Source organism: Hyalella azteca, unplaced genomic scaffold (assembly GCF_000764305.2).
Source record: "Hyalella azteca isolate HAZT.00-mixed unplaced genomic scaffold, Hazt_2.0.2 contig16069, whole genome shotgun sequence".
Classification (NCBI taxonomy): domain Eukaryota; kingdom Metazoa; phylum Arthropoda; class Malacostraca; order Amphipoda; family Hyalellidae; genus Hyalella; species Hyalella azteca.
The window spans coordinates 1-25,466 of NW_025945896.1; the positions used below are offsets into that span (position 1 = coordinate 1).

General features: G+C 35.8%; 2 protein-coding genes across 3 annotated transcripts; both read left to right on the plus strand.

Moving 5' to 3' along the window:
* The first annotated feature begins 6,647 nt into the window (after positions 1–6,647).
* On the plus strand, positions 6,648–23,306 carry LOC108675922. Of its 2 annotated transcripts, XM_018163977.2 has the most exons (11): positions 6,664–7,107; positions 7,736–7,829; positions 8,186–8,569; positions 8,955–9,081; positions 9,888–9,970; positions 20,197–20,487; positions 20,736–20,826; positions 21,024–21,458; positions 21,587–21,740; positions 22,113–22,207; positions 22,569–23,306. In XM_018163977.2, the coding sequence occupies exons 6-11, from the start codon at positions 20,204–20,206 to the stop codon at positions 23,145–23,147; spliced, it is 1,638 nt and encodes a 545-aa protein (XP_018019466.1). In that variant the 5' UTR covers positions 6,664–7,107; positions 7,736–7,829; positions 8,186–8,569; positions 8,955–9,081; positions 9,888–9,970; positions 20,197–20,203; the 3' UTR covers positions 23,148–23,306. The 2 variants fall into 2 exon arrangements, with proteins under 2 accessions (XP_047740690.1, XP_018019466.1); XM_047884734.1 differs by lacking the exons at positions 20,197–20,487; positions 20,736–20,826; positions 21,024–21,458; ... (1 more) ...; positions 22,113–22,207; positions 22,569–23,306 and adding an exon at positions 10,660–12,444 and having other exon boundaries at positions 6,648–7,107.
* Positions 14,826–18,123, plus strand: LOC108675923. Its single transcript, XM_018163978.2, has 4 exons — positions 14,826–16,089; positions 16,496–16,670; positions 16,858–16,935; positions 17,074–18,123. Exons 1-4 carry the CDS (start codon positions 15,907–15,909, stop codon positions 17,403–17,405), a joined length of 768 nt encoding a protein of 255 aa, XP_018019467.1. The 5' UTR covers positions 14,826–15,906; the 3' UTR covers positions 17,406–18,123.
* Positions 23,307–25,466: the final 2,160 nt, after the last annotated feature.

Sequence of the window (25,466 nt, forward strand, 5' to 3'; positions counted from 1 at the left end):
CACACACCTGCCTCACACACCTCCTGCCTCACACACCTCCTGCCTCACACACACCTGCCTCACACACACCTCCTGCCTCACACACACCTCCTGCCTCACACACACCTCCTGCCTCACACACCTGCCTCACACACCTCTTGCCTCACACACACCTCCTGCCTCACACACCTCCTGCCTCACACACACCTGCCTCACACACACCTCCTGCCTCACACACACCTCCTGCCTCACACACACCCAATTCCAGCTTCATTCTCTTCTCAATTTGCCCCCACCAGTGCCCTCTTTTTCTCGCCCCTCCTTTCTGTCGCCTGATGTCTCTCCTTCTCATCTCCCTATCTTCTTCATCTTTTCACCCCCTTTCCACCTTTTTCACCCTCTTTTCAGCCTCTTCTCACTCGCTTCTCACTTTCTTTTTACCCACTTTTCACCTTCTTCTCACCCTTTTTTCACCTTCTCACTCTCTTCTCACTCTCTTTTTACCCACTTTTCACCTTCTTCTCACCCTTTTTTCACCCTCTTCTCACTCACTTTTTACCCTCTTTTCTCCCTCTTTCCACCTTCTCACCCTCTTTTCACCCTCATTTCTCCTTCCTTTAACCATCTTTTTACCCTCTGTTCACCCTCTTGTCACCCTCTTCTTACCCTTTTTTCAGCCTCTTTTCACCCTCTTTTCACCCTCTTCACCCTCTTCTCACTCTTTTTTTACCCTCTTCACCCTCTTCTCACTCTCTTTTTACCCTTTTTTCTCCCTCTTTTCACCCTCTTTTTACCCACTTCTCACTCTCTTCTCCCCATCTTCTCACCCTCTTCTCACCCTCTTTTCTCACCTTCTCTTCTCACCTATTTTTCTCAACTTTTTTTCTCACCCTCTCCTCACTCTCTTCTCTCACCTTCTTTTCTCATGCTCTTCTCACCCTCTCCTCACCTTCTTTTCTCACTCTCTTTTCTCACCCTCTTTTCTCAACCTCTTTTCTTACCCTCTTTTCTCAACCTCTTTTCTTACCCTCTTTTCTCACGCTCTTTTCTCATGCTCTTTTCTCACCTTCTTCTCTCACCCCTTTTTCTCACCCTCTTTTCTCAACCTCTTTTCATACCCTCTTTTCTCACCCTCTCCTCACCTTCTTTTCTCACCCTCTTTTCTCAACCATTTTTCTTACCCTCTTTTCTCACGCTCTTTTCTCACCTTCTTCTCTCTTTCCCCCTTTTCTCACCCTCTTTTCTCAATTTCTTTTCATACCCTCTTTTCTCACTCTCTTCTCAATCTCTTCTCACCCTCTTTTCTCACCATCTTCTCACCCACCCTAGCATTTATCACGTTACCCGCTGCCACACTGAGAGCGCTTATGAGCCCGCAATTTCCTATCAATTTGGAAGGCATTTGCATGGCAGTTGTTCTGTGCTGGTCTGTGCTGGTCTGCTCTGAGCGCCACTTCACGTCCTGCTGCCATCAACTAGTCACACAGTCGTCCCTAAGTCACTCTGACTCATATTTAAACTACAATATGTGTTAATGTTGCAATTGCTTTGCTGTAGTTCAGTGGCATATATACTTGTTCTCTTCATCATTTCTATTTCATGTTAGATTTTTTCTTGAAACTTGACCTCTGACATGTCCAGAAAGCAATATACGAGGTTTAGAAATTTATTTTAAATTTGAAGTACGTGCCCATGCTGAAAGCATTCAGTGAATTCTCGTTTCTCTAATGTTTGGGCCTTTTTTAAAATGACTATGAACATGCCATTCCATTATTTATTGCACCATGCATTTAGAAAGCAATGTTAAAGTAGCGATCATAAGAAAACACAATGTTAAAGTAGCGATCAACATGTTTTCTGTCATGAAATTGATCATACTTGCTCGCTCAAAGCCTTCTCAGTGTGGCCCCAATTCTTATGTACTTTTTGCTAATAGGACATATTTTTCATGTTCTAATTTGCTAGTGGTACAATTTTGTTCCGGGAAATTTTTGTAATTGAAATGTGGTGGAAAATAATCTATGGGTAATTCCGACTTAGGGTGTAAATGTTAATGCAGCCTCGATGGTGTTATTTAGTATTGGGCTCATTGGAAAAGAAGTGATGGTGATAGCATGGTGAAGATTTTTGTGATGGTGGTTCAAATAATCTATCTTGAATGGAAAAACTGAAAGGAAATTTGTTAATTTTTGGCCAAATTTTATTCGTGCTTATTTGGCTTTGAGTGTACAGAAAATATTTATTCTCGTTGAGTTTATTACCCTGGCTTGAGGTTGTGACCAGAAAATATTGCAAGTGATGACTAATTCAAGATAAAGCGTGAAAAGTTTTTGCCTGTGAAACATTTGAAAAATTTGTCATGACTATTGAAGATGCAGGTCTGTGTTATGATTGCTCTTTAAAAGGTAAGGTATGTATGCAATTTCTTTGTTGAAGTAAGTTTTCACAGTGCTTATTTTAAGAGCTATTTGGGTAAGGATAGACTGAAATTGGATATTATATCACTTTCAGTTTTTTCTGGACATTGTATTGTTTTTTTTTTTGGTCCAGATGAAAAACTTTATCAGTTTTTCATATGGAGGATATGATCATAAGATAATTAGAGTTCACAAGGAATTTAAAAGCAAAGAAAACACAAAGCAAATTCACCATATTGATATTGAAAACGTTTCAGAGTCCAGCTCCATCATCAGTTAGAAAAACTAAAAATGAATAAAATCATATTATTATATCAAAATTCTAGGACAGACCTAGAACCTAAACAAGACCTAACATTATATATAAAAAAAACTGGACTCAATTGGAACAACTTAGTCCTAGGGACTAAGTTGTTTTAGGTTAAGATGATGGAGCTGGACTCTGAAACGTTTTCAATATCGATATGGTGAATTTTCTTTGCTTTTAAATTCCTTGTGAACTTGCGATATTAGCAGACTGATAATATAAGTACATAATTAGAGTTACTGAATGCAAATGCCCTAGTTTCTTCTTCATGATCCAAAATATCCTCAATCTGACTTGATTCATAATAGCTTATTTTTAATGATGAAAAGAATAAAATAAAACATTTCAGAAACCATGTTCATGTGATTGTAAAACTTGTCTACACTGAAGATTAAATTATTTACCTATTTAACCCTTTCACGGGCACGTTGCTGTATATGATCACTTGAAATTGCCTCACAAAAAGCCCCACCACGGCTTTCTGTTTGTTTTTAAGGCTTCCTTATCATGCCTCAGTCAATCACTAATTATCTGACTGTCGTTCCATCCATAGCCCCCACCACCTGCACTGTCCACAGATCAAAATATGAGCATTCAAATAAAGGTTTTGACTCGGATGATGGAATAGATGCTTTCCACATTTTTTCAAAAGGTGGAAGTATCAATATATACCCCTAATTTTTCAATTGCATAAACTATAAACTAAATATTAATTAAAATAAAAATTTTGTGTACTGACTGCATTTATTGAATTCTTTAAGTGCCATTTCAACTTCAATGGGCAAAATTTTCAAAAATACATTTGAATAAATATTTTGTATAGTACGTACTACGCCTTACTTTCTTGAAATGGTTTCTGAAATTTTAATTTGGGGATATTTCAATGCATGCCCACTAGAGGGTTAAATTTATTTTTTACAACCTTCAACCAATAATTTATTGGGCATTGAAAAGTTTGCCCACTTTTTTGATTAAATAAAAGTGAATGGGAACTCGTTAAAAAATCTTCTAGTCAACAATCAAGGTACCTTTGCTAGCAGCATGGGTAACTTTGATAGCTCCTAGTAGCAGGAGGAAGCATGAATGTGAGCTGAAGCAAACAATTTGTATTGCTTAAACAACCATTTGATACATATATTCATTGTGGTACAGTAACTCTTGTTATTGATGTAAAATGATAAATGACAATTAGTGATTTAATGATAATTACTTATAGAGGTCCTTTTTTGACCCAGCCCTAATGATATTCGTGCAATTGATGTTCTGAAGAGTAAGGTAGAGGCTTATTTAGGACAGAGGAATAGTTAATTTAGGTCATAAGTAGGTACCCTATTTCTAGCTATCTAGACTTCTAGAGTATAAGTAGGTACCTATATAAGTATCTAGTAGGCATAAGAGTGTAGGTATATTCCATGTTTTCTCTTTATTTGTTGGCCCTTGGAAGAGATCTCTGCCAATAATCTTCCAAATTTCTTTTTTGTTCTTGCCACACTGATTGATTTGAGCAATTTATGCCAAGTTTGAATACAGATCCAATTAATAACATGATAATTTTTTGTATTTACTATTTTCTTTTTTGATTGTTTTGTACATTCTTCACCTACTCTGGAAGTACCTACATATATAAGGCACTCAACATTTCTCAGTGGGATGTTTTTCACAATCATGAAGTTCAGTAGGTACTATACAACCAATTCAATAGGATTTTGTGACTGGCTCACAGGCACAACCAGCAAGCTTGTGGTTTTGCTATCGATATGGAATGAATGACTTGTAAAAACAGCTGAGTATTTTTGAAAATGAATTTTTTATCAAGTATTTACATTTTATTTATGTGTTATTGAAAATAACTACATACCCTTTTGCATTTTTATTGTTTGATATGTCTGCTGTAGCATCATAATATGTCACCACACATTTTTACCTGATAGTTCCCATGATTCGACTTTGTCAGTGCAAACACCATACCCATTTCTTGGCAGTTTGGGTAATCTGCAGACACACCTAACTGCCAATTTTTCACAGAAGATTGATTTCTTGACTGTCAACCTGCTGTATAATTTAACAACTACCCATGTAATTTGTGTGCTCAATTTAAACCTGGCAATGTTCATATTAATCAATTATGTATGGGAAAGGTAATTTATCAAATTACTGATGCATACATATTTCAATCCATTAAGATAAATGGAGAAGGCCTGCTGTCCTATTTAAACCTTGAGCATTTTGAAAAAATTTCTTAACTTTTTAACATCTTGGAAATTGCCTTGCATTTTCTGCACTTAATCTTTTGAGATAAGTGATATTTAGTTATACCCGAGTTTGTTGCTTGGGTTGATAGATTCTCTCTGATTCCCCATGCTTGCCAAGTACTCATTTAGAGTTCCAAAAACAAGCCATAAACTATTTCTTGCATCTATAATGATAATGTGTGAAGTTTTTTTGACATGGTTTTCTGGCATTCTGCGTAATTCTTTTTCACAGCGATTGTATTATTTTCTGTTTGAAAATTCAATCTGTTTAAGTTCTTGATTTTTTAAGGGAGCTTTTGCTATGAAATGATTGAAGTGACCAATTAGAATTACTATTTGAAATGCACAAAAATATTTAGTGACAAAAGGTGACCAAAGGAACTCAGTTCATTTGGTCCATTAAATCCGTTCAGTACACTGTCCTTATCACTTGAAAATATCTGAATGCATAAAAATCTTTCATGAACTATTGTCACTAGCAATAATTCTAATATTATTTAGGAAGTGCAATATTGATCCAAACTCCCCTGGTGACACAAAAAATAAAAAATAAATATTTACTTATTTCACAGGTTTTGCCTTATTTTAATTGTTGGGAAGGTATGGCTATTCCCACCAGCTGTCTTACTGACATCTTTCTACAAATGATTTTGACCTGTGTTATCAAAAAAATAGTTGGTTACTTTTGGTGATGAACGGATTTACCAGATAATTTGTATTCTGGAAAAATTGGTATTTCTCTTGGCATTTTTTTGAGGGTTTATTCAAGAATTTAATTTATGATTGAAAAAAATAATAAACTGATTGAAAATCTTGAAAAGCCTAGCATAAAATTTAAAATGCCCTGATCAGTTATCACTGATTAGCCCTCTAATATCTTGAAAAATGAGCATTGTTTCCATCTTTGGATTTAGATTTGAATTGATTGTAATCCATACTTCCATTTTGAAGTTTACACAAATTGCAAGCTAAACATCTATATATGGTATTTAGGCAGAAAAAAGAAAAAAATTGTTTTTGTTCTTGCATCTATTTCTGATGATCATTTATTGCAATATTTCAATATTCATGATTTATATATAAAGCCCTTGCATGATCACTCCCAAGTACAACAAAATATATTCTGGAATTTTATTGAAGATTTGTGCCACCTATGTTAGGAATCTGGCTGCAATATTTGGATCATAGATTGAGCATTAAAAAACTATTACCATATTTTTTCTGTGAGGCTGTTTATTCAGTTTAGTTATTTGATTAGTTTCAGTAGGTAGTTGATGCTAAAACTGTTTTGCAAAGCATTTTTTTCAATTTATAAGTCAATAATGAGTCTTGGAAATGAAAATAAAATTATGAGTTAATCTGAATTATTTTCACAAATTTCCATCTATTGTACTAGAGAAAAATTTTATTCTAATTAAAAATTCCACAAAACAGCTATTAGCACTGAAGTATGAGGCATTAATGCAGTGAATGGTTTATATTGAGCCCAGTATGTTATTGCTCTGCAATAATTGTATTACACTGGTTGAAACATCCTGCTTCAGGCTCAGCTCTGACATTCATTTTCTAAGTCTATAGGTATAATACTTGCTTTTCTCTAGAAGTATATCTTTGCAATTGTTTTTTTGTCTCAAGAAGCCAATTAGTTGGTAATTTTGTTAAAATGCAAGTGGCCAAACTTGATTCATTTACAAAAAAATTCAATTTCACATAGTAGATTTTACTCAGCATAGTTTTTGGTCATGTCTTCTTTTCATTTCAGGGAAACATTGGATGTCGTTTCCGCTAACATTCCGGTTTCTGTGGCGCTGCAATCATGCTCATCTAATCCCGTACAGCCTCAACAAAGCCCTCCCGAGCAAGTTGATGCTACTAACTCCAAAAATTGTCTATCTGGATCTTTAAATGCTTTTCAACATGGAATTGACAATATTGATATAACTAAACCCAGCTGTTCCATTGATCTGGCTTCTACAAAAAGTGATGGAGTTTCTGGTAGAAGGAATAAAAATTGGCCACTAGTTTTTCCCATAGATTTTGATAAATTTCATCCATCTCTTCAACAAGCCTTAGAAAAGAAAACTCCGCTTCTGCCTAGGCATCAAAGAGCTCTTATACAGAGTTTGTATGAGACAATTCTGTCATATTCAATGTAAGTGAACCTAATGAATTTTAGTTTGATATAATTTTTTAATAGTACCCATGAAATATTTGTTTGCAATATATCCGTCAATTGGTTATCAATTTTGTCTGGTGTATTTGATAAATTTCTTCCTAAGTGACTTGTTACATTTTTAAAACATCAGATATTACAAATATTTAAATTCTGTGGTGAGTAAACAAGGTAGTAATAAAATTGATCATCTCACTCAAGAGATAATTTTAGTAGAAATAGGAATATTGCTAAAATAGGGTGTGTGTTGTCCAGTATAAAAGTTCAAACAATTTTTGTTGATAAATTTCTACTGCCATTTTTGAAACATACAATCTCTAATGTGAATTCCATCTATTGGACGAAGTTTAGTTATCTGTATTTCAATTCTTACAATTATGATATTCTCTTGTGCAAGTCTCCAACTTCCAAGTCTGAGACTTGTTGCAGTTCTTTGCAATTAATTGTTTTCTGCTTCCAAATTGTCATCCGTGTGAGTTCGTGGCAATCATAATATCAATTTGCTGCTCTATAGTTGATTCCCAGAGCTTGGGCGGAATTACCTCTAATATTTTGTTTGTAGTGATTATGAATTTACCCCTGTTTATGTACTTGTTTTGACATGCAGTTACCCAACTCCATCTCAGTTTAAGTCTGTGGCAGTGGCTCTGCTTACAATGTACCCTCACCTTGGCAATGGACTGACACAGCATGATGCTGAAGTGAGTGAACCCTGATCATTTATTCACATTACATTTTCTTTTATTTCATTCATCATTTACCACACATCAGCCAATTTTTAGTTACTTAAGATGGTGCAATACTTTAAACTGTTTTTACACAAAAAATGTTACATGTTATTGCATCTGGTTTTCCGATTGGGTTAAGGTGGTCAGTTGCATTACATTTGCTTCTGTTGAATCATTTCCAATAGTAACTGAGAGTATACTAGCGATAATGGAAATCCGGAACAGAGCAAGATATAACATATAACAGCTGTATTGTTTTCAGAAAAGTTCACTTTATATATAAAAAAATCACATTATCAATTATGATAAGAAATTGTTTGAATTTTCAGAGTTACTGGAGGTACAGACTATCACACAAGTTGCGAAATAAAAGAAGAACTGAGGTTCGAGACTTGCCGGAGGTTGAGCACATGAGGATGAAAAATCAGTTATATAAAGCAAATAAATGTCAGGGGACACTGAAAAGGAAACGTCCTCTTGGTTTTGGATGTCCCAACTTCTTACCTACTCGAGATAAAAGTGAAGATGACGCTAGCATCAACGCACATATTCAGTTTATGAAAAGTGAGGTGATGAAAGAGCAGCCAAATCATGATGCCATCAACACATCACTGAAATGCACGTTTGCCGACAGGCGGCGATATATCTTTACCGACCTACCCTCTTCAGAAAATGTGAAGGAGTTATATCCATGTCTGTTCACCCCTAATCAGGTAAATGTGATGCCGTTTTAAGTCGGTCAGTAATTTCTTCATTTCATCAGCTCCATCTCTTTATAGACGTTTGAAATGATGTGAATGTATCCGTTGTCACTAAAAAGGATGTGAAGTTTTTTCCTTATGCTACATTTACAAAAGCTAGTAGCTGATATGACATGGCAATGGCTATGCATTATGCACATACTTTATTTACCATAATTTTTTCTTCAGAGAAACCAGCCCAAATATGATTTTTCCAATCTCAAAAACATTAACAAGCTTGAAAGAAGAATCATTTCTTTAAGCTGCATGTGTTGAATATGACTCCGAATGTAAATGAAATCTGTTATAAGTAGGACCACCATCTAATTGTTGAAGTAATGCACCCTTCCACCTGCAGTTACTCGAAGAATTCCGACGCATAACCGAAGTAGACTTACCTGCTGTAATCACTGTTTTTTTGAAGAAGTATGCCAAGTCCATCATTCGATTAACTGCTGATGGTGCAATGATTTCGGCAGATAATGGTGAGGTACTTTTCAATGTTATTTTGTTGATGATGACTAGAGGTTTGTTTTTGGTTTGCCAAGGGATGGGTACTTTGGTTTGGTTTTGCTTGGGATGGATAATCCTTTCAAGTTTCTGTATGGATCTGGATCCTGTCATCCCAGATAAAATTCATTATTTTGAAATTAAATAACCTAAATTACTCAACGATCTGTTCGAACTTAGTCACCATAAAACGTATTTGCCTTTTAGTTTGAAATCCCAAAGAAACTTCATCCTCTCCTTCGGGAAACGAATTTCTGAGATTACTGTGCTCTTTTCGAATTTCAATAATATTGGAAGTGTTTTAGATTGATTTGCAATAAATGTGGGTCTGACGAATCAGAGAGCATTGATCTGGATTTTTAGGGCATGGATTTTTTTTGTTAAAATATAGCCCAGTTCAATTGTATATACCAATTAAATGGGAGACTTGCAGCGTAAAAAAGTTATTTAATGTTGCATTGATTGATCCATTTCTACTTCACTATTTGCACAACTATTAACCTCTATACGTACTTGTTAGATTAGCATTTTGATAAAATTCAGTTTTTGAATTTGTAAAGGTGTTCTTACGTTTTATTTGACAAAAACATATTGGTAATCAAAATTCAAATTCTTAACTTACTACATACTTTAAGATGATAGAAGAATTGAAATATTAAAAAAAATTACTCACTGCATTTTGAGGCGTACAGTTAATTTTGTACCTACTATTTATTGGAGAAAATGGCACGAATGAGCAAAGCCGACAGATTTCCTAACAAAAGCTAATTATTTAAAACAGATACTGCTATCGCCGAAATGGCAATGGCCTCACTTCCTAAACTGATGAAAGAGACACTTCCATCCTCTACTGAAATTACTTTGGTAAGAAAAACTTATAAATTATTCTTGACAAATTACTAGTTTGCTCAAACATTGAATGAAAATAACTATGAATGAATCGAAATGGAGGTTTCTGTTAACCTTTTGCATTAATTCTAACTTTTCTTTATTTTAACTTTGTTCTAACTTTTTGCCCTATTTCTATCATTCACTCTAGATTCAGGTAATATTTTTTGGCGATTGTGGCTTTAAACTCAAGTGTGGAGGCTTTAAACTCTCGGCCTCATATGCAGAGAGATTGAATTTCCCGACCCCTAACTCTAGGGTTCATTTTCTAGTTATTATTATTGAAATAAATACTTATATCACTAGTCTGCTTAAACCGCAAGTTCACTAAGAGCTTAAAAGGAAAGAAAATGTGAAATAAATTCACCGTGTCTTCAATGAAAACGTTTCGGAGGCCATGCCCATCATCAAAGCTTCGTATCATACAAGTAAATTCAGTAGTGAAAACCCAAATTTGATTTTCACTATTGATTGTTGTTGTATTTTATAAAGTTTTTGAACTCACAACGGAGATTTTCTGCAAAATTTTTTCATTGAATATACGTTAAATTTAATTAGCGTTTTCTTTACTTCTAAATTTGTTATGCCATAAAGGCCAATTTAGTCAATAGTTACAATTTATCTAATGATCCTTCTAAAATGAGATCATATTTATGCTTGAGCAGAATAGTGAGAACGAGCCATTATTGGTCCTTGAACAAGAGGATGGAGTGATGGCAGGCAGAGTCATGACCGGAAACGTTGTGCTGTGTAAAACTTCTGGGTACTTCCAAGGGCTCAGTGTACTATTTGCTTCCTGCTTCGTATTAAACAGTTTTTACCACAAAAAACATAGAAATACTCTGAATTTTATCCAGAAAGTTATCGTCCAAATAGATTCAATTTCTAAATCCCCTTTCCTGACGGGTGTTCTAAAATCACTGAATACCGAACGTTCCATTCTTGAACACCTAAACACCTGAACTATTTCTAAACGACTAGTTTTTGCATCTGATGCATCATTTAAAAGTGATTAAACTGTCTAGGTTGAATTAGAAAATAAGATACTGTTGATACAAGTAAAACTTTGAGAATTGTCAACAAAAAATGCGGGTAAAATGTGAATGTGAATTTCTATTGGCGATTGAGACCTCTCACTATTTCTCTCAAATTAATTTGGAACTTCGCAGAAACTCGTCTCAATTTTCAACGCCAGTAAAATGTTAGGTCAAAAATTTGCTTCTCGATTGAACGATCTCGATCTACAAGTAAAGCTTTTAGATCATAACTCAATGTATATCGTTTTAAATGAACCTTATGTAATTTACAGTAACTACCAATATTTGTTGTACTTTTGGTAACTAAGATATTTTCTGTCATTTGTATATCTGAATTCTTCGCTCTCATATCCATTATACGTTTGAATTTTTTCCAGCGCAAGGTGATGCGAGCATTTATTGGCTGTTTGAACTAGCTTCATCTGTAACATCACGAAATTATTTTGGTTCGGTATAGTAAAGAAGTTTCGGTCATGTAATCTGTAATCACATAATCTGCGATGAGGTGATAGTACCTTTTCTATCCGTCTGAGCATTGGACAGAATATTACCTACCAATAATGATATACTAATTGAAACGGTTCCACGCATGTTGCTCAGCTGTTGCAATAATAGGTTTCAGTAATGAAAAGTAGCATTTGACCCTAGTCCCTCGTTCCGACTTGACAAGGCATTATAAAGAATTATTTTATCATGCCATGTGTTTCTATAGATATAGTCAACTTTTGAATTCCACCATGCTCGAGACAACCATGCCGAACGAAGAATATGTAAGAATTTAGTATCACGTACGTTCGATAATTTTTGCTATGAGTTATCAGTGGCCCCTGTTAGCAAAATATTGTCAGCTATGAGCTCTAAAGTTAACTCATTTAGAAGACAAAAAACATGTGTGAGATGTTTTGTGCACATTGAATGCTTTATGTTTAGCCATTGTATTTTTATATGATCGGATATTCATTTTACCTGTATATTTCTTGATGCAGTTTATCAATGTTGAATTGATCAACTGCTTTCATAAGCTATTAGATGTTTTTAGGCTCACTCTCAACAGTAGATTATATAAATATTTTGAGAGTAAATGATTGTAAAATTAATGCTTGACCTACCTTACCTCTGCATCAGTTAGCGATTATATGCATTGTGACGTGTTTCACATCTGAAAAAGCTTCTGGAAAATAGAATATATTGCTATAAGTGCAAGAAATCAAACTATCAAATGCGACTTGTTCAATAAAGCAACATCCTCCACTTGAAATTTTCCACTTGCTATACCTATCATACGTTGTTATCGTAAAGACTACTGCACTCTGCTTGTGAATTTATGAAAATTTCATTATGACGCAGGGCTTGCGCATTTGCGATTATCATATTCTTTTTATACTAGTGGATAATGTATATCAGTGGTTCCCAAACTTTTTCAGGCTGGCGCCCCCTTTGGCTCCCTAATGAACTTCTAGCGCCCCCCATGCACAGACACATATAAAAACATACGCTTCTTTCTTGAAATTTAGTACGCTGCAATTTTAATAGATAAATGTTAAACACAAATGTGTATTTCACAAATGAACACCATTTAGTGAACCAATATGTTTTTAAGCTGTTTTAACTGTTTAAGCACTAGAAACCTAGGACGTCTCGTGCAAATTCACGGCCGGACTCGTGGCCAGTCGCATGACCAATCTCCAAATTCAACTATCAAGTAATATCTCCCAAACTAACGAACGCATCTCGAGGAAACTAGGAACACATATTCATCAGAACCTAACGTTGATTTTTAGCTGGTAAAAATTTTAAATTTCACCTTCATTCGTGAGTTACAGTGGGGGGAAAATATTCGTACACTTGAAAAATCGTATTTTAATGTATGTAAGTACACAAACTGAACAGGAGAAGTGATTTATATTATGTATAGAGGCGCATTGTATTCAAAAATAGCATCAATAGAAATTAAATCTCAATGCAACAAAAATTAATGCAACATGTTAAATTCTTCGGGTCAAAAAAGTATTCGTACAAAACAACTTTTGACTAATATTTCACACCAGAACATTCCAGAATGTACTAGAAACATGTAGCACGTTCCAGTAATGTAATCAGTAACCATAGTTAACGTATTTTGCAACTACATGAAGATTCAAATTAAGAAAAGGTCCCCAACAAACATTGAGAATCTTAAGGTGGTGTGCCAAGAAGAATGGTATAAAATACCAGTCAGCATCTGCAAATCATTGGTCGAGACGTATAGAAATAGACTGGTATCTGCTGAGCTGAATAAAGGGTAGTCAACCAAGTATTAAATTGAAATAATGCGGATTTATTGTTTTGTACGAATACTTTTTTCACCCGAAAAGTGAACATGTTGCATTGTTTTTTGTTGCATTGAGATTTAACTTCTTTTGATAGTATTTTTGAATACTATGCGTCTCTATACATAATTTGAATCACTTTTCCTGTTAAGTTTGTGTACTTACATACATTAAAATACGTTTTTTCAAGTGTACGAATATTTATTTCCCCCCACTGTATATTGCGATAAAGGCCGAAATTCGCAGTGATTAAAGAATTTCTTCCAAACTACTGAACAGATTTGTACGAAATTTTGAATATACATTCCTAACTACCAAGCGGCTTTAAAAAATTTTCGATTTTACCTTCGATTGCGAGTTTTTTTTCATTTCACAGTCATTATTGATTTCACACTTCCTTATATTCGGCCCGTATCGCCGGATAATTTGTCGCTTAAATTCGTGGCGATCAAGAAATTTCTTCTAAGCTACTGAACAGATTTCAACGAAACTTTTGTATATAAATACCTAACCTCTCAACGGCGATGTTTAGCTCGCGACAATTTTTCTATTTTGCTTTCGTTTGCGAGTTGTACAGATATAGGAGGAACGACCTTCTTTTCTAACGGCCGGTTTAACCAAGAGCCGTTTACGTATGATCGTTTATCTAGCTAACGAAGGCAAAACGAAAAAATTGTAGCGAGCTAAACATCATCGTTGCTGTGGTTAGGTATTTAGATACTAAGTTTCGTTCAAATCCATTCAGTAGTTTTGGAAGGAATTTTTTGATTACTGCGAATTTAAGCACGTATTGCTGTTTAAATCACGAATGAAGGTGAAATGGAAAAACTCGCAAACTAAGGCACAATCGAATACATTTTCATGAGCTAAACATTAACGTTCGGTAGTGAGGTTTGTAAATTCAAAATTTCGTTCGAATTTGCTCAATAGTTTGGAAAAAATTTCTTGATTACCCGTTACTGTGAATTTCGGCCCGTATTGCCATATAACTATGGCAAAAACAAATGAAGGCAAAATAAAAAAAAATTCACGAGCTTAACATTACCGTTAGGTCCTAATGAATACGTGTACCAAGTTTCATCGAGTTAAGTTCATAAGTTAGAAAGGTATTACTTGAACATTGAATTGGAAATTGGCCGTGAGATGGGCCGCGAGTCCGGCCGTTAATTTGTTCGAGACGTAAACCCAGGAGAGGTTAAAAAAACAGATCTGGGTGAAATAAATCATCGCTGGGAGTCATGTGCTGCACATGTTGTGTACAAATCTTCAAACAAATATTGGAACTTCTGACTTCGACTTTGAACTACCGCCCCTCTATCGCCTCCCAAACGCCCTCTTTTTCCTTACCGCCCCCCCCCCCAAAATCTCTCCACCGCCCTTAGGGGGGCGATATCGCCCACTTTGGGAACCACTCATGTATACTGAGCGATTCTTAATTCTTTCATACAAGCTAAGATCAGCTTGTAAGAAATTGCCATTACCTTTATAGAATGATTGAATTTTTCACAAGTTTTTACCTAGAATTACTCCTGTCTAGTAATAATTGTCTCATGCTATTGTTGATTATACTAGAAGGAAAGTTCCTAACACTTGGAAGAAACGTTCCGTAGAATAGCTATGCTGAACTTTAATTTTCCCGTATCTGCTACAAAGTGCACGGGTAGTTTCTTCGGGATGAAATTTTACATTCATCTTCCGAAACCATTCGTCTACACTTAAGCACCGCCAATTAGCAGCCGACATTCCTGCATCTGGATCGGTGGCTAACATTTCTCAGATATTAATGTGTGGAAGATCTCCCAACAGTTCTAATTTGTGTTAGTTTATGGTTAGAAATTTCTCGCACATTAGGTTGCATCATATAGTTGATAGTTTGCATTGTGAGCCTGACTGATTGAACAACATCGAATGAAAATCTGAATGAATTGCAGCTTCATTACAGTGTTCTCCATGAAATTTCAATAATTTCTGCAGAACACGATGTATTGCTTATCCTTCAACGAAGTAAGTGTAAAAATAGAATTGGTAAACTGTCCAAATTTTTCGGCCGTGTCGAAGAAACCTCTCCTATGGTTCGTAAAGGATTGACAAATCTGGCGATTATATCGAAAAATTAGCGTATTACAGCATCGAGATTATTAATCCGAGAAATGTTAGCTGAAGTTTATAGTGCAATGCAGCCTACATCAAGGAGGCAATACTAGAGTTGTATACATATATTCGAATCTATTCAAATATATTATCTACGGGTAGTTACCGGGATATAGGCAAAAGGATAGGGTAAGAAAAAGATTTCTTATATTCCTCAGATTCCTCTTACCTTGTTTTTGGTATGCATGACGATCAAAATAACCAGGGCTAGAACTGCGTCATACGTTGATTAATTTATAAATTTTTCTAGCTTTAAACGATATCACTGAGACTCCATTCGTGTCATAATTTCTCGATTCAACTGAACTTCGACATTGCTAAGAGAGTCTAAATCCTTGCAACATTCTCAAGCTTTTATTTCGCTCATTACTTGTTATTTCTCTTCAGTGACCTCGCGGAAGAACAAATAACAAGAATGATCAAGATGATTGACAAAAACATCAACGATATCAGCTTAGTTAAAGCTGTTGTACTCGAAAACAATTTAATGCTGAAAGATATTTCGAAAAAAGAGACAGTTGCGCCCTTTCCACGACCGACCTTCTGTCCTGCCAAGACTCTAGACGAGCTACAAACGCTAATGACTCGATCAGATTTGGTAAGTGTGCCATATCAGACGATGGCTATATTGATATAAATTGTGATAGCTGAATAGCACTCGTAATACCCTATAGGGACCGGGAGTCGCTCCCTATGTATAAAACTGTAGGCTGTGTTGTGAATGATTTTACAATATTTAAATGTATATCAATTCTCCGATCGTTCATTCTCAATTTTTACACAACATTCATTTACGCGTACATCAGTAATTCGATATCAGATTATGTGCCCAATTGATCAAATTAAATAACAAGATCAATTTTAAGGTGTTGATTATACTGGGCTTCGAGCCAAAGTGTATCTGTGTTAAATATGATTCAAATATTGTTGGAGGAAGTGCATCTCTGTTGTTAATTGAATTAACTATGTAAATAGAATGAACAAGTTCTTTAATTGCTTCTCAGATTCCAATTCTTGTAACGTCTAAGGATTCTACTCTAAACAAGACTGCTACCTCGATGTTGAAACTCCTATTGACGAGGGAACTTGCATTAGCCTTTTCAATGACCGGACTTGGCCTTCGACGACAACGAACGAAGATGAAATTTGATAACTCTCCATCGTGTCTTGCCATTGAACGTGAGACATTTTTACAAAAATCATTGCGTTTTTCTTATGGCTTTAATTGAGAATGTTACTTCTACTGACGAGAAATCACAGCTGCATCGTGAAAAATATGCCTGTTGTATATGTATAACATGTATATCAAGCAAAGCAATAATGTGTATAACAAAGTATATTATTAACAATTTAAATTTTTTCTTAGGAGCCCTGAGTCAAATACCAGACTACAGTCAGGTACCGCGATGCGAGGTGAAAACAGCAATTAGATTGGCACTGAAAGGTTAGTATAAATTTAGCCTGTTACATGTTTTCTGTCTCAAAATTGCCCAAGTATTTCCTTTTCCATGTGATCCAGAACAATACAAATTGAATATTTTGCATATTGCAGTATTAATTAGGGCAATTTTATGTCTTACAGGAGCTATTGACTGGTCGGGACAACGAGGAAAGAGGAAAGACGCCACAGGGGCAGCCATAAATCTTAAGACTAATCAGGAAAATGCCCTAACTCCAAGTCGCCCAGAAGGATCGACAGCTCGCGTCTTAAACTCAAGCCATATCGCTGGCGAGGCTGTAGCTACTTCAAGCCGAACTGCAGTCAATCCAAGCCATACTCAGACAACTGGTTGGGATACGTTTGATGCTGGTCCATCGTGGTCCACGTCTGAAGAAATGCTTCTTGATGCTGGAAGTTTTGTACCACCAAGGGACGATGTGCATGATATGGTTGACAATTTTCCCCAATTTTAGTTTGTGTAATATGGAGTTACTTTGAAAGGTAAATTATTTTGCTGATGAATTTCATATGGGATCGTACTGTAAAATCTTAGTATACGTTTTATTTTGTTCGATTCGAAGATCCCCGCAACTTGGTTTGACTGCGACGCTTGGGTAATATGTTTAGCTGGATTTAATGTGAGCATTTTTCTTTGTAAACTCACGTTTAAAAATTTATCGAACTAAATTTTTTGTTAGTTTGTATATCGAGGGTTCAAAAAGAAATTTCTGGTAGCAGTTTCGAATTTCAAAACGATTTATTTTAATTTATGACGTCATATTCTCGGTATGAATTTGGTAAACCAGTATTAAAGCCAAATCTACCTAATAGATTGCTTTAGATCACGTTCTGATGATGCGGTACTTTAGTGTGGTGATGTGTGGGAGTGCAAGTTTTTATTTCAGCTAACGTATGTAATATCGTTCGGCGAATTAAGCAACTCCGTTAGCCTGTTATATGAAGTTTTCCGCAAATTTTTCGTTCTAAATAATTTCAGCATCAGTCACTTCTCATGTTTTGTCACACACGAGATGCAAATTTATGAGGCTATGATAAGGAATGGTATTTTTATTGCGATGACCGACATGACAGGCCATCGTACTCTGTATTGTTAATTTACTTGTTCCATACCGCAATTTCGTTCATTTTGTAAGCACAGATGAGGGCTCATACAATAAATTATAACGTTAATTGCCTCTTTATTTCTACACTTTTAATCTATATTGCTTCTGATACCCGACAAAATTATGTTCTCCGTAGCACCTGGTATAGATAGGAAACTATCCATATCCTAATGAATGTCTTCTTATTGTTGTCTGTTCGTTGATTGAGAGATCGAAATCTCAGGTACCTAAATAGACGTACATATGAAGCTTTGATTAGTCTCACATGCATGAAAGAACGTCTTATTCCATTCATATCAGTTTATATAATAATGCATTGTTGCACGAAAGAAATGCGTGTAGTGGCTAGGCAGACGATAGTTCTTCATCGACATAAGGTGCTACAGGGAACATTTAAAAAAATTAATTTCAAGAGGTGGCCATCGAAAGTATACATCCATGCGCCATGGATGCCGAAAGGTAGATTTTGATGAAAAAAATTTCATGGCAGAGTGTCCATTCCATCGGCAGGTAAATGGTGAAGCATAGGCCGGACAAGCCTTCAATGTAAGACATTGGTTTGCGCCTTTATCCTTCAATAATTAATCAATCGGGGCTCCATCAATAATTTTTATTTGGGTGATATAGCTATATGCTGTCGGCACGTTGCTGCAAATTTACCACCGTGATATTTTTGAAATGCTACACTGTGCGAACATAGCGACAACGTTAGGAACACTAGAAATTTCATAGATGCAATGAAGAAACGATGAACATTGAAGTTATATACATACAATGGGCTTTTTATGGGTGATTAGTGGTTTGTAGTACCAATTTTATGAACTAATTAGCGTTATGTGGCGCAATTTGAAAAATAATTATTAAAAATGTTCATATGCGTTTGTACTGATGGATTGTCGAAATTCAGAAATAAAAATACAGCGATATATCACATGCGATAGTGCCTATTTTATAAAGATAATTGTGCGCGATGTGCAACTGTGTACATAGCGATGACGCCACGCAATCTTTATTCTAGAGTTGCAAAACACAAAAAATGTAGTTATAGGACTGCACAGTTATTATTGCGTCCTCGTAATTCTGCTGTGCACACTCACGCCAAACAGTACAACGTTCCAGTGTCCGACAGTGACTAAGGTTTTAGCTTCTAGTTTAGGTGCTTTCGATCTCTGAATTTTAGAATCATTGTATATTTTCAAAGAGAGGCCTAGTTGTAATACAGCCTTTAGATCAAATCCACCGGAAATTGTGAATAGATAGATTTTCACCTTATTACTCTGTCTTTTGTTTGTAAATTTTAGCTTTAACTTCTGTATTTTTTATTTCTGAATTTAGACTGCATTAACTTCTGATTGTATTTGTGTTCTAGATTTTTCAAACTGACGATGGAGCTGTACTCCGAAAAGTTTTCAATAGAGTGAATTTTTTATATGGTGAATTTTTACGGAGTTTTTCTTTTATTTTTTTTTTGTGAATATGCGATTTAAGCAATCTAGTGACATTAATACTGCTGAATTGTGTGTAACATAACGCCCATTTTGAGCTGTATTACGCGGATCGATGGTAATAATGTGATCATAATGCACCTATTCTACACAAGTTGTTGAGGCTCACGAGCAAAGTTGATGCCAAGTCTATGTTGATGTTAAGCTTCTGTGTTCGCGTTCGACCGCATGTCAGCTTAGTACTGGTCTTAGAAAAGCACGTATGACTCGGGTGTATTAGGTTGGCAGTTGAAACTCCGCTCAGCCTTATTCTATACGGTGGGTTTTTCGAAGAGTGTGTGATGAAGATTTTAAAGACTACTCTGAGGCTCATCCATCGGTATTCCCAATGTTACGACGAATGACGCTCAACCAGTTGACTTTCTCGTCGTATTAAGAAAACCTATAAACAAACATGATAAATATCATGTCTATCTGAAATATGCGCCACATAAGATACATTCTTAGCAACTGCCAATTAGTTCAGTGTAGAAAATATGGGGCCTGCAACTACATTCTGCTCCCATATATCTATCATTAGAAGGTTTAGAAGTCTCCTTTATTTTTGTGTTGTTTAGAAGATCAAGCCTCGAGAACCATTGATAATTGCAGATGGTAAAGAGAGCACTCTATCTGAATTATTGTTTCTTCAACAGAGCTGAGATGACAGAGGTGCCTGGCTCTGGTGAATCTTTGGGCTTATCAGAACACATCACCTTTCCTACAGTTTTTGAAAGTTTCCCTGGTTACACTAATTCTCGAAAAGCGAAGAAGTCACGCTACGCTCAGTACCACGATGAGGGTAATTGGGCTGACACATTTTTAATCGATGAAACAACATTACCCCCTAGCCTCAGAAATGCACTTCATCAGCAGAAAGCTCTTCAAAAGGCGCACCTGACCCTCTTAATGGACCATCTATACCACGGAATTACCCGCTTTACTTTGTAAGTTTCATGTTGCTTGATCAGTCTGAATCAAGCCTTCGATAGCCACAATCGTCATTAACTATCCCGCTAGCTACAGGTTCCAGGCTTGTTTAAGCTTTGAAAAATATGTCATTGATTAGCGGTTCAATAATTGTGAAATATTTTGTTGCTTTACAATTGTATTTGCCAAAAATAATAGTATGGGATTGTTTTTGGAGTGCAGAGTTTTTCATTCGTTTTATTGCAACAAGCTTTTTCCCTTTCAGTTACCCCACTCCAAGTCAATACAAGTCCATCGCTATAAAAATTGTTGAAAAATATCCGTATTTGGTACCGCTTCCATTCGCAGAGTCGGTGGTGAGTTGAAGTGGATACTGGATTTTATTTAAACGACAAAAAACATCACTTATGAAAAATACAGTTTTTAAAGCACTGAAATCATATTTATTTATTTACGACAGCAACATTGAATATGCATTGCTACTTATACATGTTTTAATTTAAAAAGTTGATGGAAGTCCTGTCGGAATTTTAATTTTTGAATTCGCTGCCAGATCTATTGGAGAACCCGCTTGTCTGAAAAACTGAGGAACACAAGAAAGCGGAGAGATCTTGAAGTACCAGCTGTTGAGGCCTACCGTAAACGAAGACAATCCATGATGGTCAAGACTGCAGAGCCTTCGGCTTCATCTCAAAATGAAAGTAGTGCAAGTCAGATCGACGATCATTTGAAGCGCACTCCTAAAAGTAAACAAACATTTGGCGTGGTAAATTGTCCAACTCTTGATTGTTCAGCGGATGACGATTCTGAAATGACGCAGCACAAAGAAGTCATGTTGAATGACTTCAAAAATAACGAGAACGATCGGCAGAAGATCAATGACCTAATGAACAAAACTTTTCCATACCGGCGCCGGCTTATTGTCACCGGCATGATCAATGTTCAGCAATTAAAGAACGATTTCCCGTATCTGTTTGATGAACAACAGGTTAGTTTGAATGAATTCTAAACAAAATTCCTTCTGTGAGATTATATCATGATAGTCACTACAGTTGCAATCATTGCATCAATTAGAATTGTCTTATGCGGGAATATAAACTGAATATTTTTCCGTAGATTATTCTGGAATTCCGTCGTCTCACTGGATTGGATATTTTGGAAGTGATGACACAGAGGCTAATGGCCTATGCTCCTGCTATTCTACGCCTTGCGAAAGACGACATGGGTTTTACGACTATACTGGACCCTCCTCCAAATGAGAAGTTGAAAGGTATTCACCGACTGGTTTAAGATCAGGTCAACCATTTATTTCATCTTGAAATGATCGGAAATTACGTCATATTCAGTCAAGTTTTTAATTTTTGCGCTTTTATTAACGGATTGACTTGTAATTGTATAATTTTCATTGACTCCTGAAGCGGAGAAAATGCTGTCAAGAATGATGAAGAAACTCGTTAGCCACTGCTTATTCTTGGCATGCTGAAAATGAAAAAATGTATACTTCATCAATTTGTATTTGAATAGGGTGAAAATATAGTCTAATAGTGTTTCTAGCTTTGAATTTCAATACTCCTGCTATGGAATGAAATCATTCGGTATCAAATTGAATTGATCCATTATCATCACTTCAAATTCTTTACAGAGGGACGTTGCTGTCGAGCTATTTTTCATCTGCCTTCTCTACTAAAGGAAAGAAGTCAGCTTGGGTGCGCTATTCCAGCATCACCTGCTAACGATGTCAGTTGGACATAGGTCATCCGAGTCCTTTCTGTGTTTGCAATTAGAAAACTTTCTCGAGGTCAAGTTACAATTCTAGCTGATTACTATTGCTATTGTCGAAAGATTCTGCAATTAATATGGAGAGACAACTTCTGGATTTGATGAGTATTCCATCGTTTAGTATTTATAGTATTCAGGCAATTTTTTTTATATTGACTGTGAGATTACCTCACTACAAGTTAGCGAAGTAACGGACGTGAAAAGAGCTGATATATATTTGGGTCGGTAGAATAATGGAATCTATGGATATCCCTAAGTAATTGATATAATATGCGAAAAAGCCATTTTTAGTTAATGGGACAGCAAATTTCAATTGCAGGATCGTGCGCCCTATCTTTTGGTGGAATTTCCTTGGGCCTCCACACCCGGTGCAACCTCAGTTGATGGAAGTTATTCTGGCAGTTTTCCATTCGAGGGTCCTGCTATGAATGAACAAGATGCCGGTGCACTACCTACCGCCAACTCCTCCGTTGATATTTCGCTGCATGATAGCGTTCTTTCTGCCGTCGCTCCGGTTCATTTTCTTGAAGACACTTCTGAGGAATCTTTTGCTGAATGGAAATCGACAGTTGACAAGGCACTTTCTTCTGCTTTCCCACCCGTTGAAAGAAGGCTTAATGACCATGTTTCAGCTATTGACACAACAATTCAAGTTGTAGCTGATAAAATTCATGTGTGTAGTACCAAAGGTCTTCTTAAAGGCGTAGTTCTCTGGCTTGCTCTCTACTACATACTGAACCGCTCTTACCCGTCATGCTATAAGAACACTTTAACTTTCTTGCAGAAAACAGTTCTAGGGGTCAAGGATTCTATTAAAACTCCTATGGCTGTAACTGCTCTGACCATCAAATTGAACGATTTGCTAAATAAAGACTACACACAGCAAGTGATAAATTAATTGCAAATGCGTTACTTTTTACTTATCGCCTTCTAAACAACAAAGAGACCGTATTTGTGGAATCAAAGATTGAATTTTTATTCCTATCCTAATGACTAGAAGCTATTCTGTAATAATTAAGTGACGATGATGGATTTAATTATCTTCCCTGTTTCATTTCTGAGGCCATACTTTCAAAACTCGCTAAGTAAACGTAAGTACCTACGCTCCATTTTCTTGTCTATGATTGGTGGATTTTGCTTGCAAGGCCGTCAATGATTGGCTGATGAACTTACGATATCTTAACTTTTTTTGAAAGTATGGACCCTGGTGTTCAAGTTCGCTTCTCGTGGCTCCAATATTATTATTCACTAAGTATTTTATCATAAATATGGCATTAGACATTTTAAAAAGGTGCAAAATTTAAATCTAAGCTACATGTCGGTCACTGCCCCTTAATTTTATGCTTAAGTATTCCCATACTTACGTAGTGCAGGAAAAAATGTTCTCGACAAGATAATACTCGGGCCTATTCTAAACTTTAAGATGAGGTCGACTTATAATATTTGCTTATTCGTTATTTAGTGCATGCCTAGCGTTCTTCGTATTCATCATTGACCTGCTGTAAGTTCATCGTAATATTGTGTATTGTCATATGCTGCGTGAAATTAGGGGAGATGCATCCAACAATAAAACTTTCGACGACTCTACAATATTTAACATAATTTGCATCTTCTTCATGATTGATTTGTCATGAAAACTGGAACAGCGTTATTCTTACACGTTGTGTTTACGTCGCAACATTGAATTTATTTTTTAAGGCCATAGCTTCAGCGTTTACATCATTGTAGGTCGTGTTGCTTTCCGAATTGGTTTTAAAATTGAGAAATGTCGGATTGCAGCGTATAATTATTTTTGGGGGGCTTGTCGTCGCTTTGTCTTTCGACTAATTACTTTCAAATGGTGTTGCAACAAGATCCATTTGAATAAGTTATTGAATGTTCACCCACAGAGAATATTCCCCCTAATTATTAGAATTGCATTAAAAGCAGTATGACTGTAAATATGTCACAGGAAGCTTTGAGAAATTATTTACGTAATTAACCGCTCCGTTGTATACTGAAGGCTACTTTGAGTAACCTGAAATCTCATTTCGTAACTCCATTCCCTGAGATCGTTGTTGTATTTCTATTCTCATGATGTTGTATTTCTATTCTACTCTATTTAGCAATAGCTATTTCCCTACTTAAATTTCGTAAATATTAGTTATTTTACTAGTCTCTATTTTGAAAAATGTAGTGAAATTATAAACTTTCGAATCTTCAATGTGTTGATTATCTCGTAATTTTTATCGCTTGCTTCAAACTGTTATTAACATAGTTTTTGCTGCACATCACGAATTAAAATGGTTTTTAAACAAGTTTTTAAATGAATTTTCAGGTAGGGTATGTTCAGCGAGCCACATTAACGTAGGAGGGTGCATTTTTGGTTCAGTAAAGAGCAAATTTTTGTCTAAATATTAACATTATGGTTGAAAGAACAAGGTAGTAGATTTATCATCTTCGTTATTTAGATTCTTACGTAGTTCCAGCGATCTGAGAGCGACATTGAAATTTAGTTAAAATAAACCCATGGTTACTTTTTGACGATTTTTTTTTCTGAAAAAAGTGATTTTCGGGTAAACGATGAGTGCAACAGTTGTAGGTAGCGTTCTACGTTGGAATATACTTGTGTAAATATTTACTTAATAATGAACAACAATCTCGAGGTTATAGAGATATGTTTATGGTGGTACATCGATTTTAAAATAACGCTGAACTGTAGTAAAAATTAAGAATCATGTTTTTGGATGCCGAACTAACGTTTATGAAACGTGATTTTGAAGCAACAGTCAATGTTGGAGTGATGAACATTTTTTAGCGTTTACATGACTCGAATTTCAACTTGGAATAGTATTTGAAACTTGATTAAACTAACAAAAATAGAAAGTCAATCAGCTTTCGGCGGTTTATCAAAGGGTTTCGTATTTTTTTATATTCGACGCCATTTGATGTTGAAATACTAAAATCCGGATTGCACTTGAAATCAACGTTTCAGTGTAAGATGTCGGGTGAGGGAGTGGATCTGTGAACATGCGATGGACGAATAGATGCTATCGCGGCAAGCGACCACCTGCTAGTGTATTGAACGAATAAGTGAATGTGTAATAAGACTGAATGTAAGTTGGCAAGCGTAATAAAGTTGCAAGAATTGAAAGCGACTTGCTGCGAGTGTGGTTTATCTTGAAAAGTTGCGCTACGCTCGACGTACTAGCAAAATAATTATGGGACTCGTAACAAG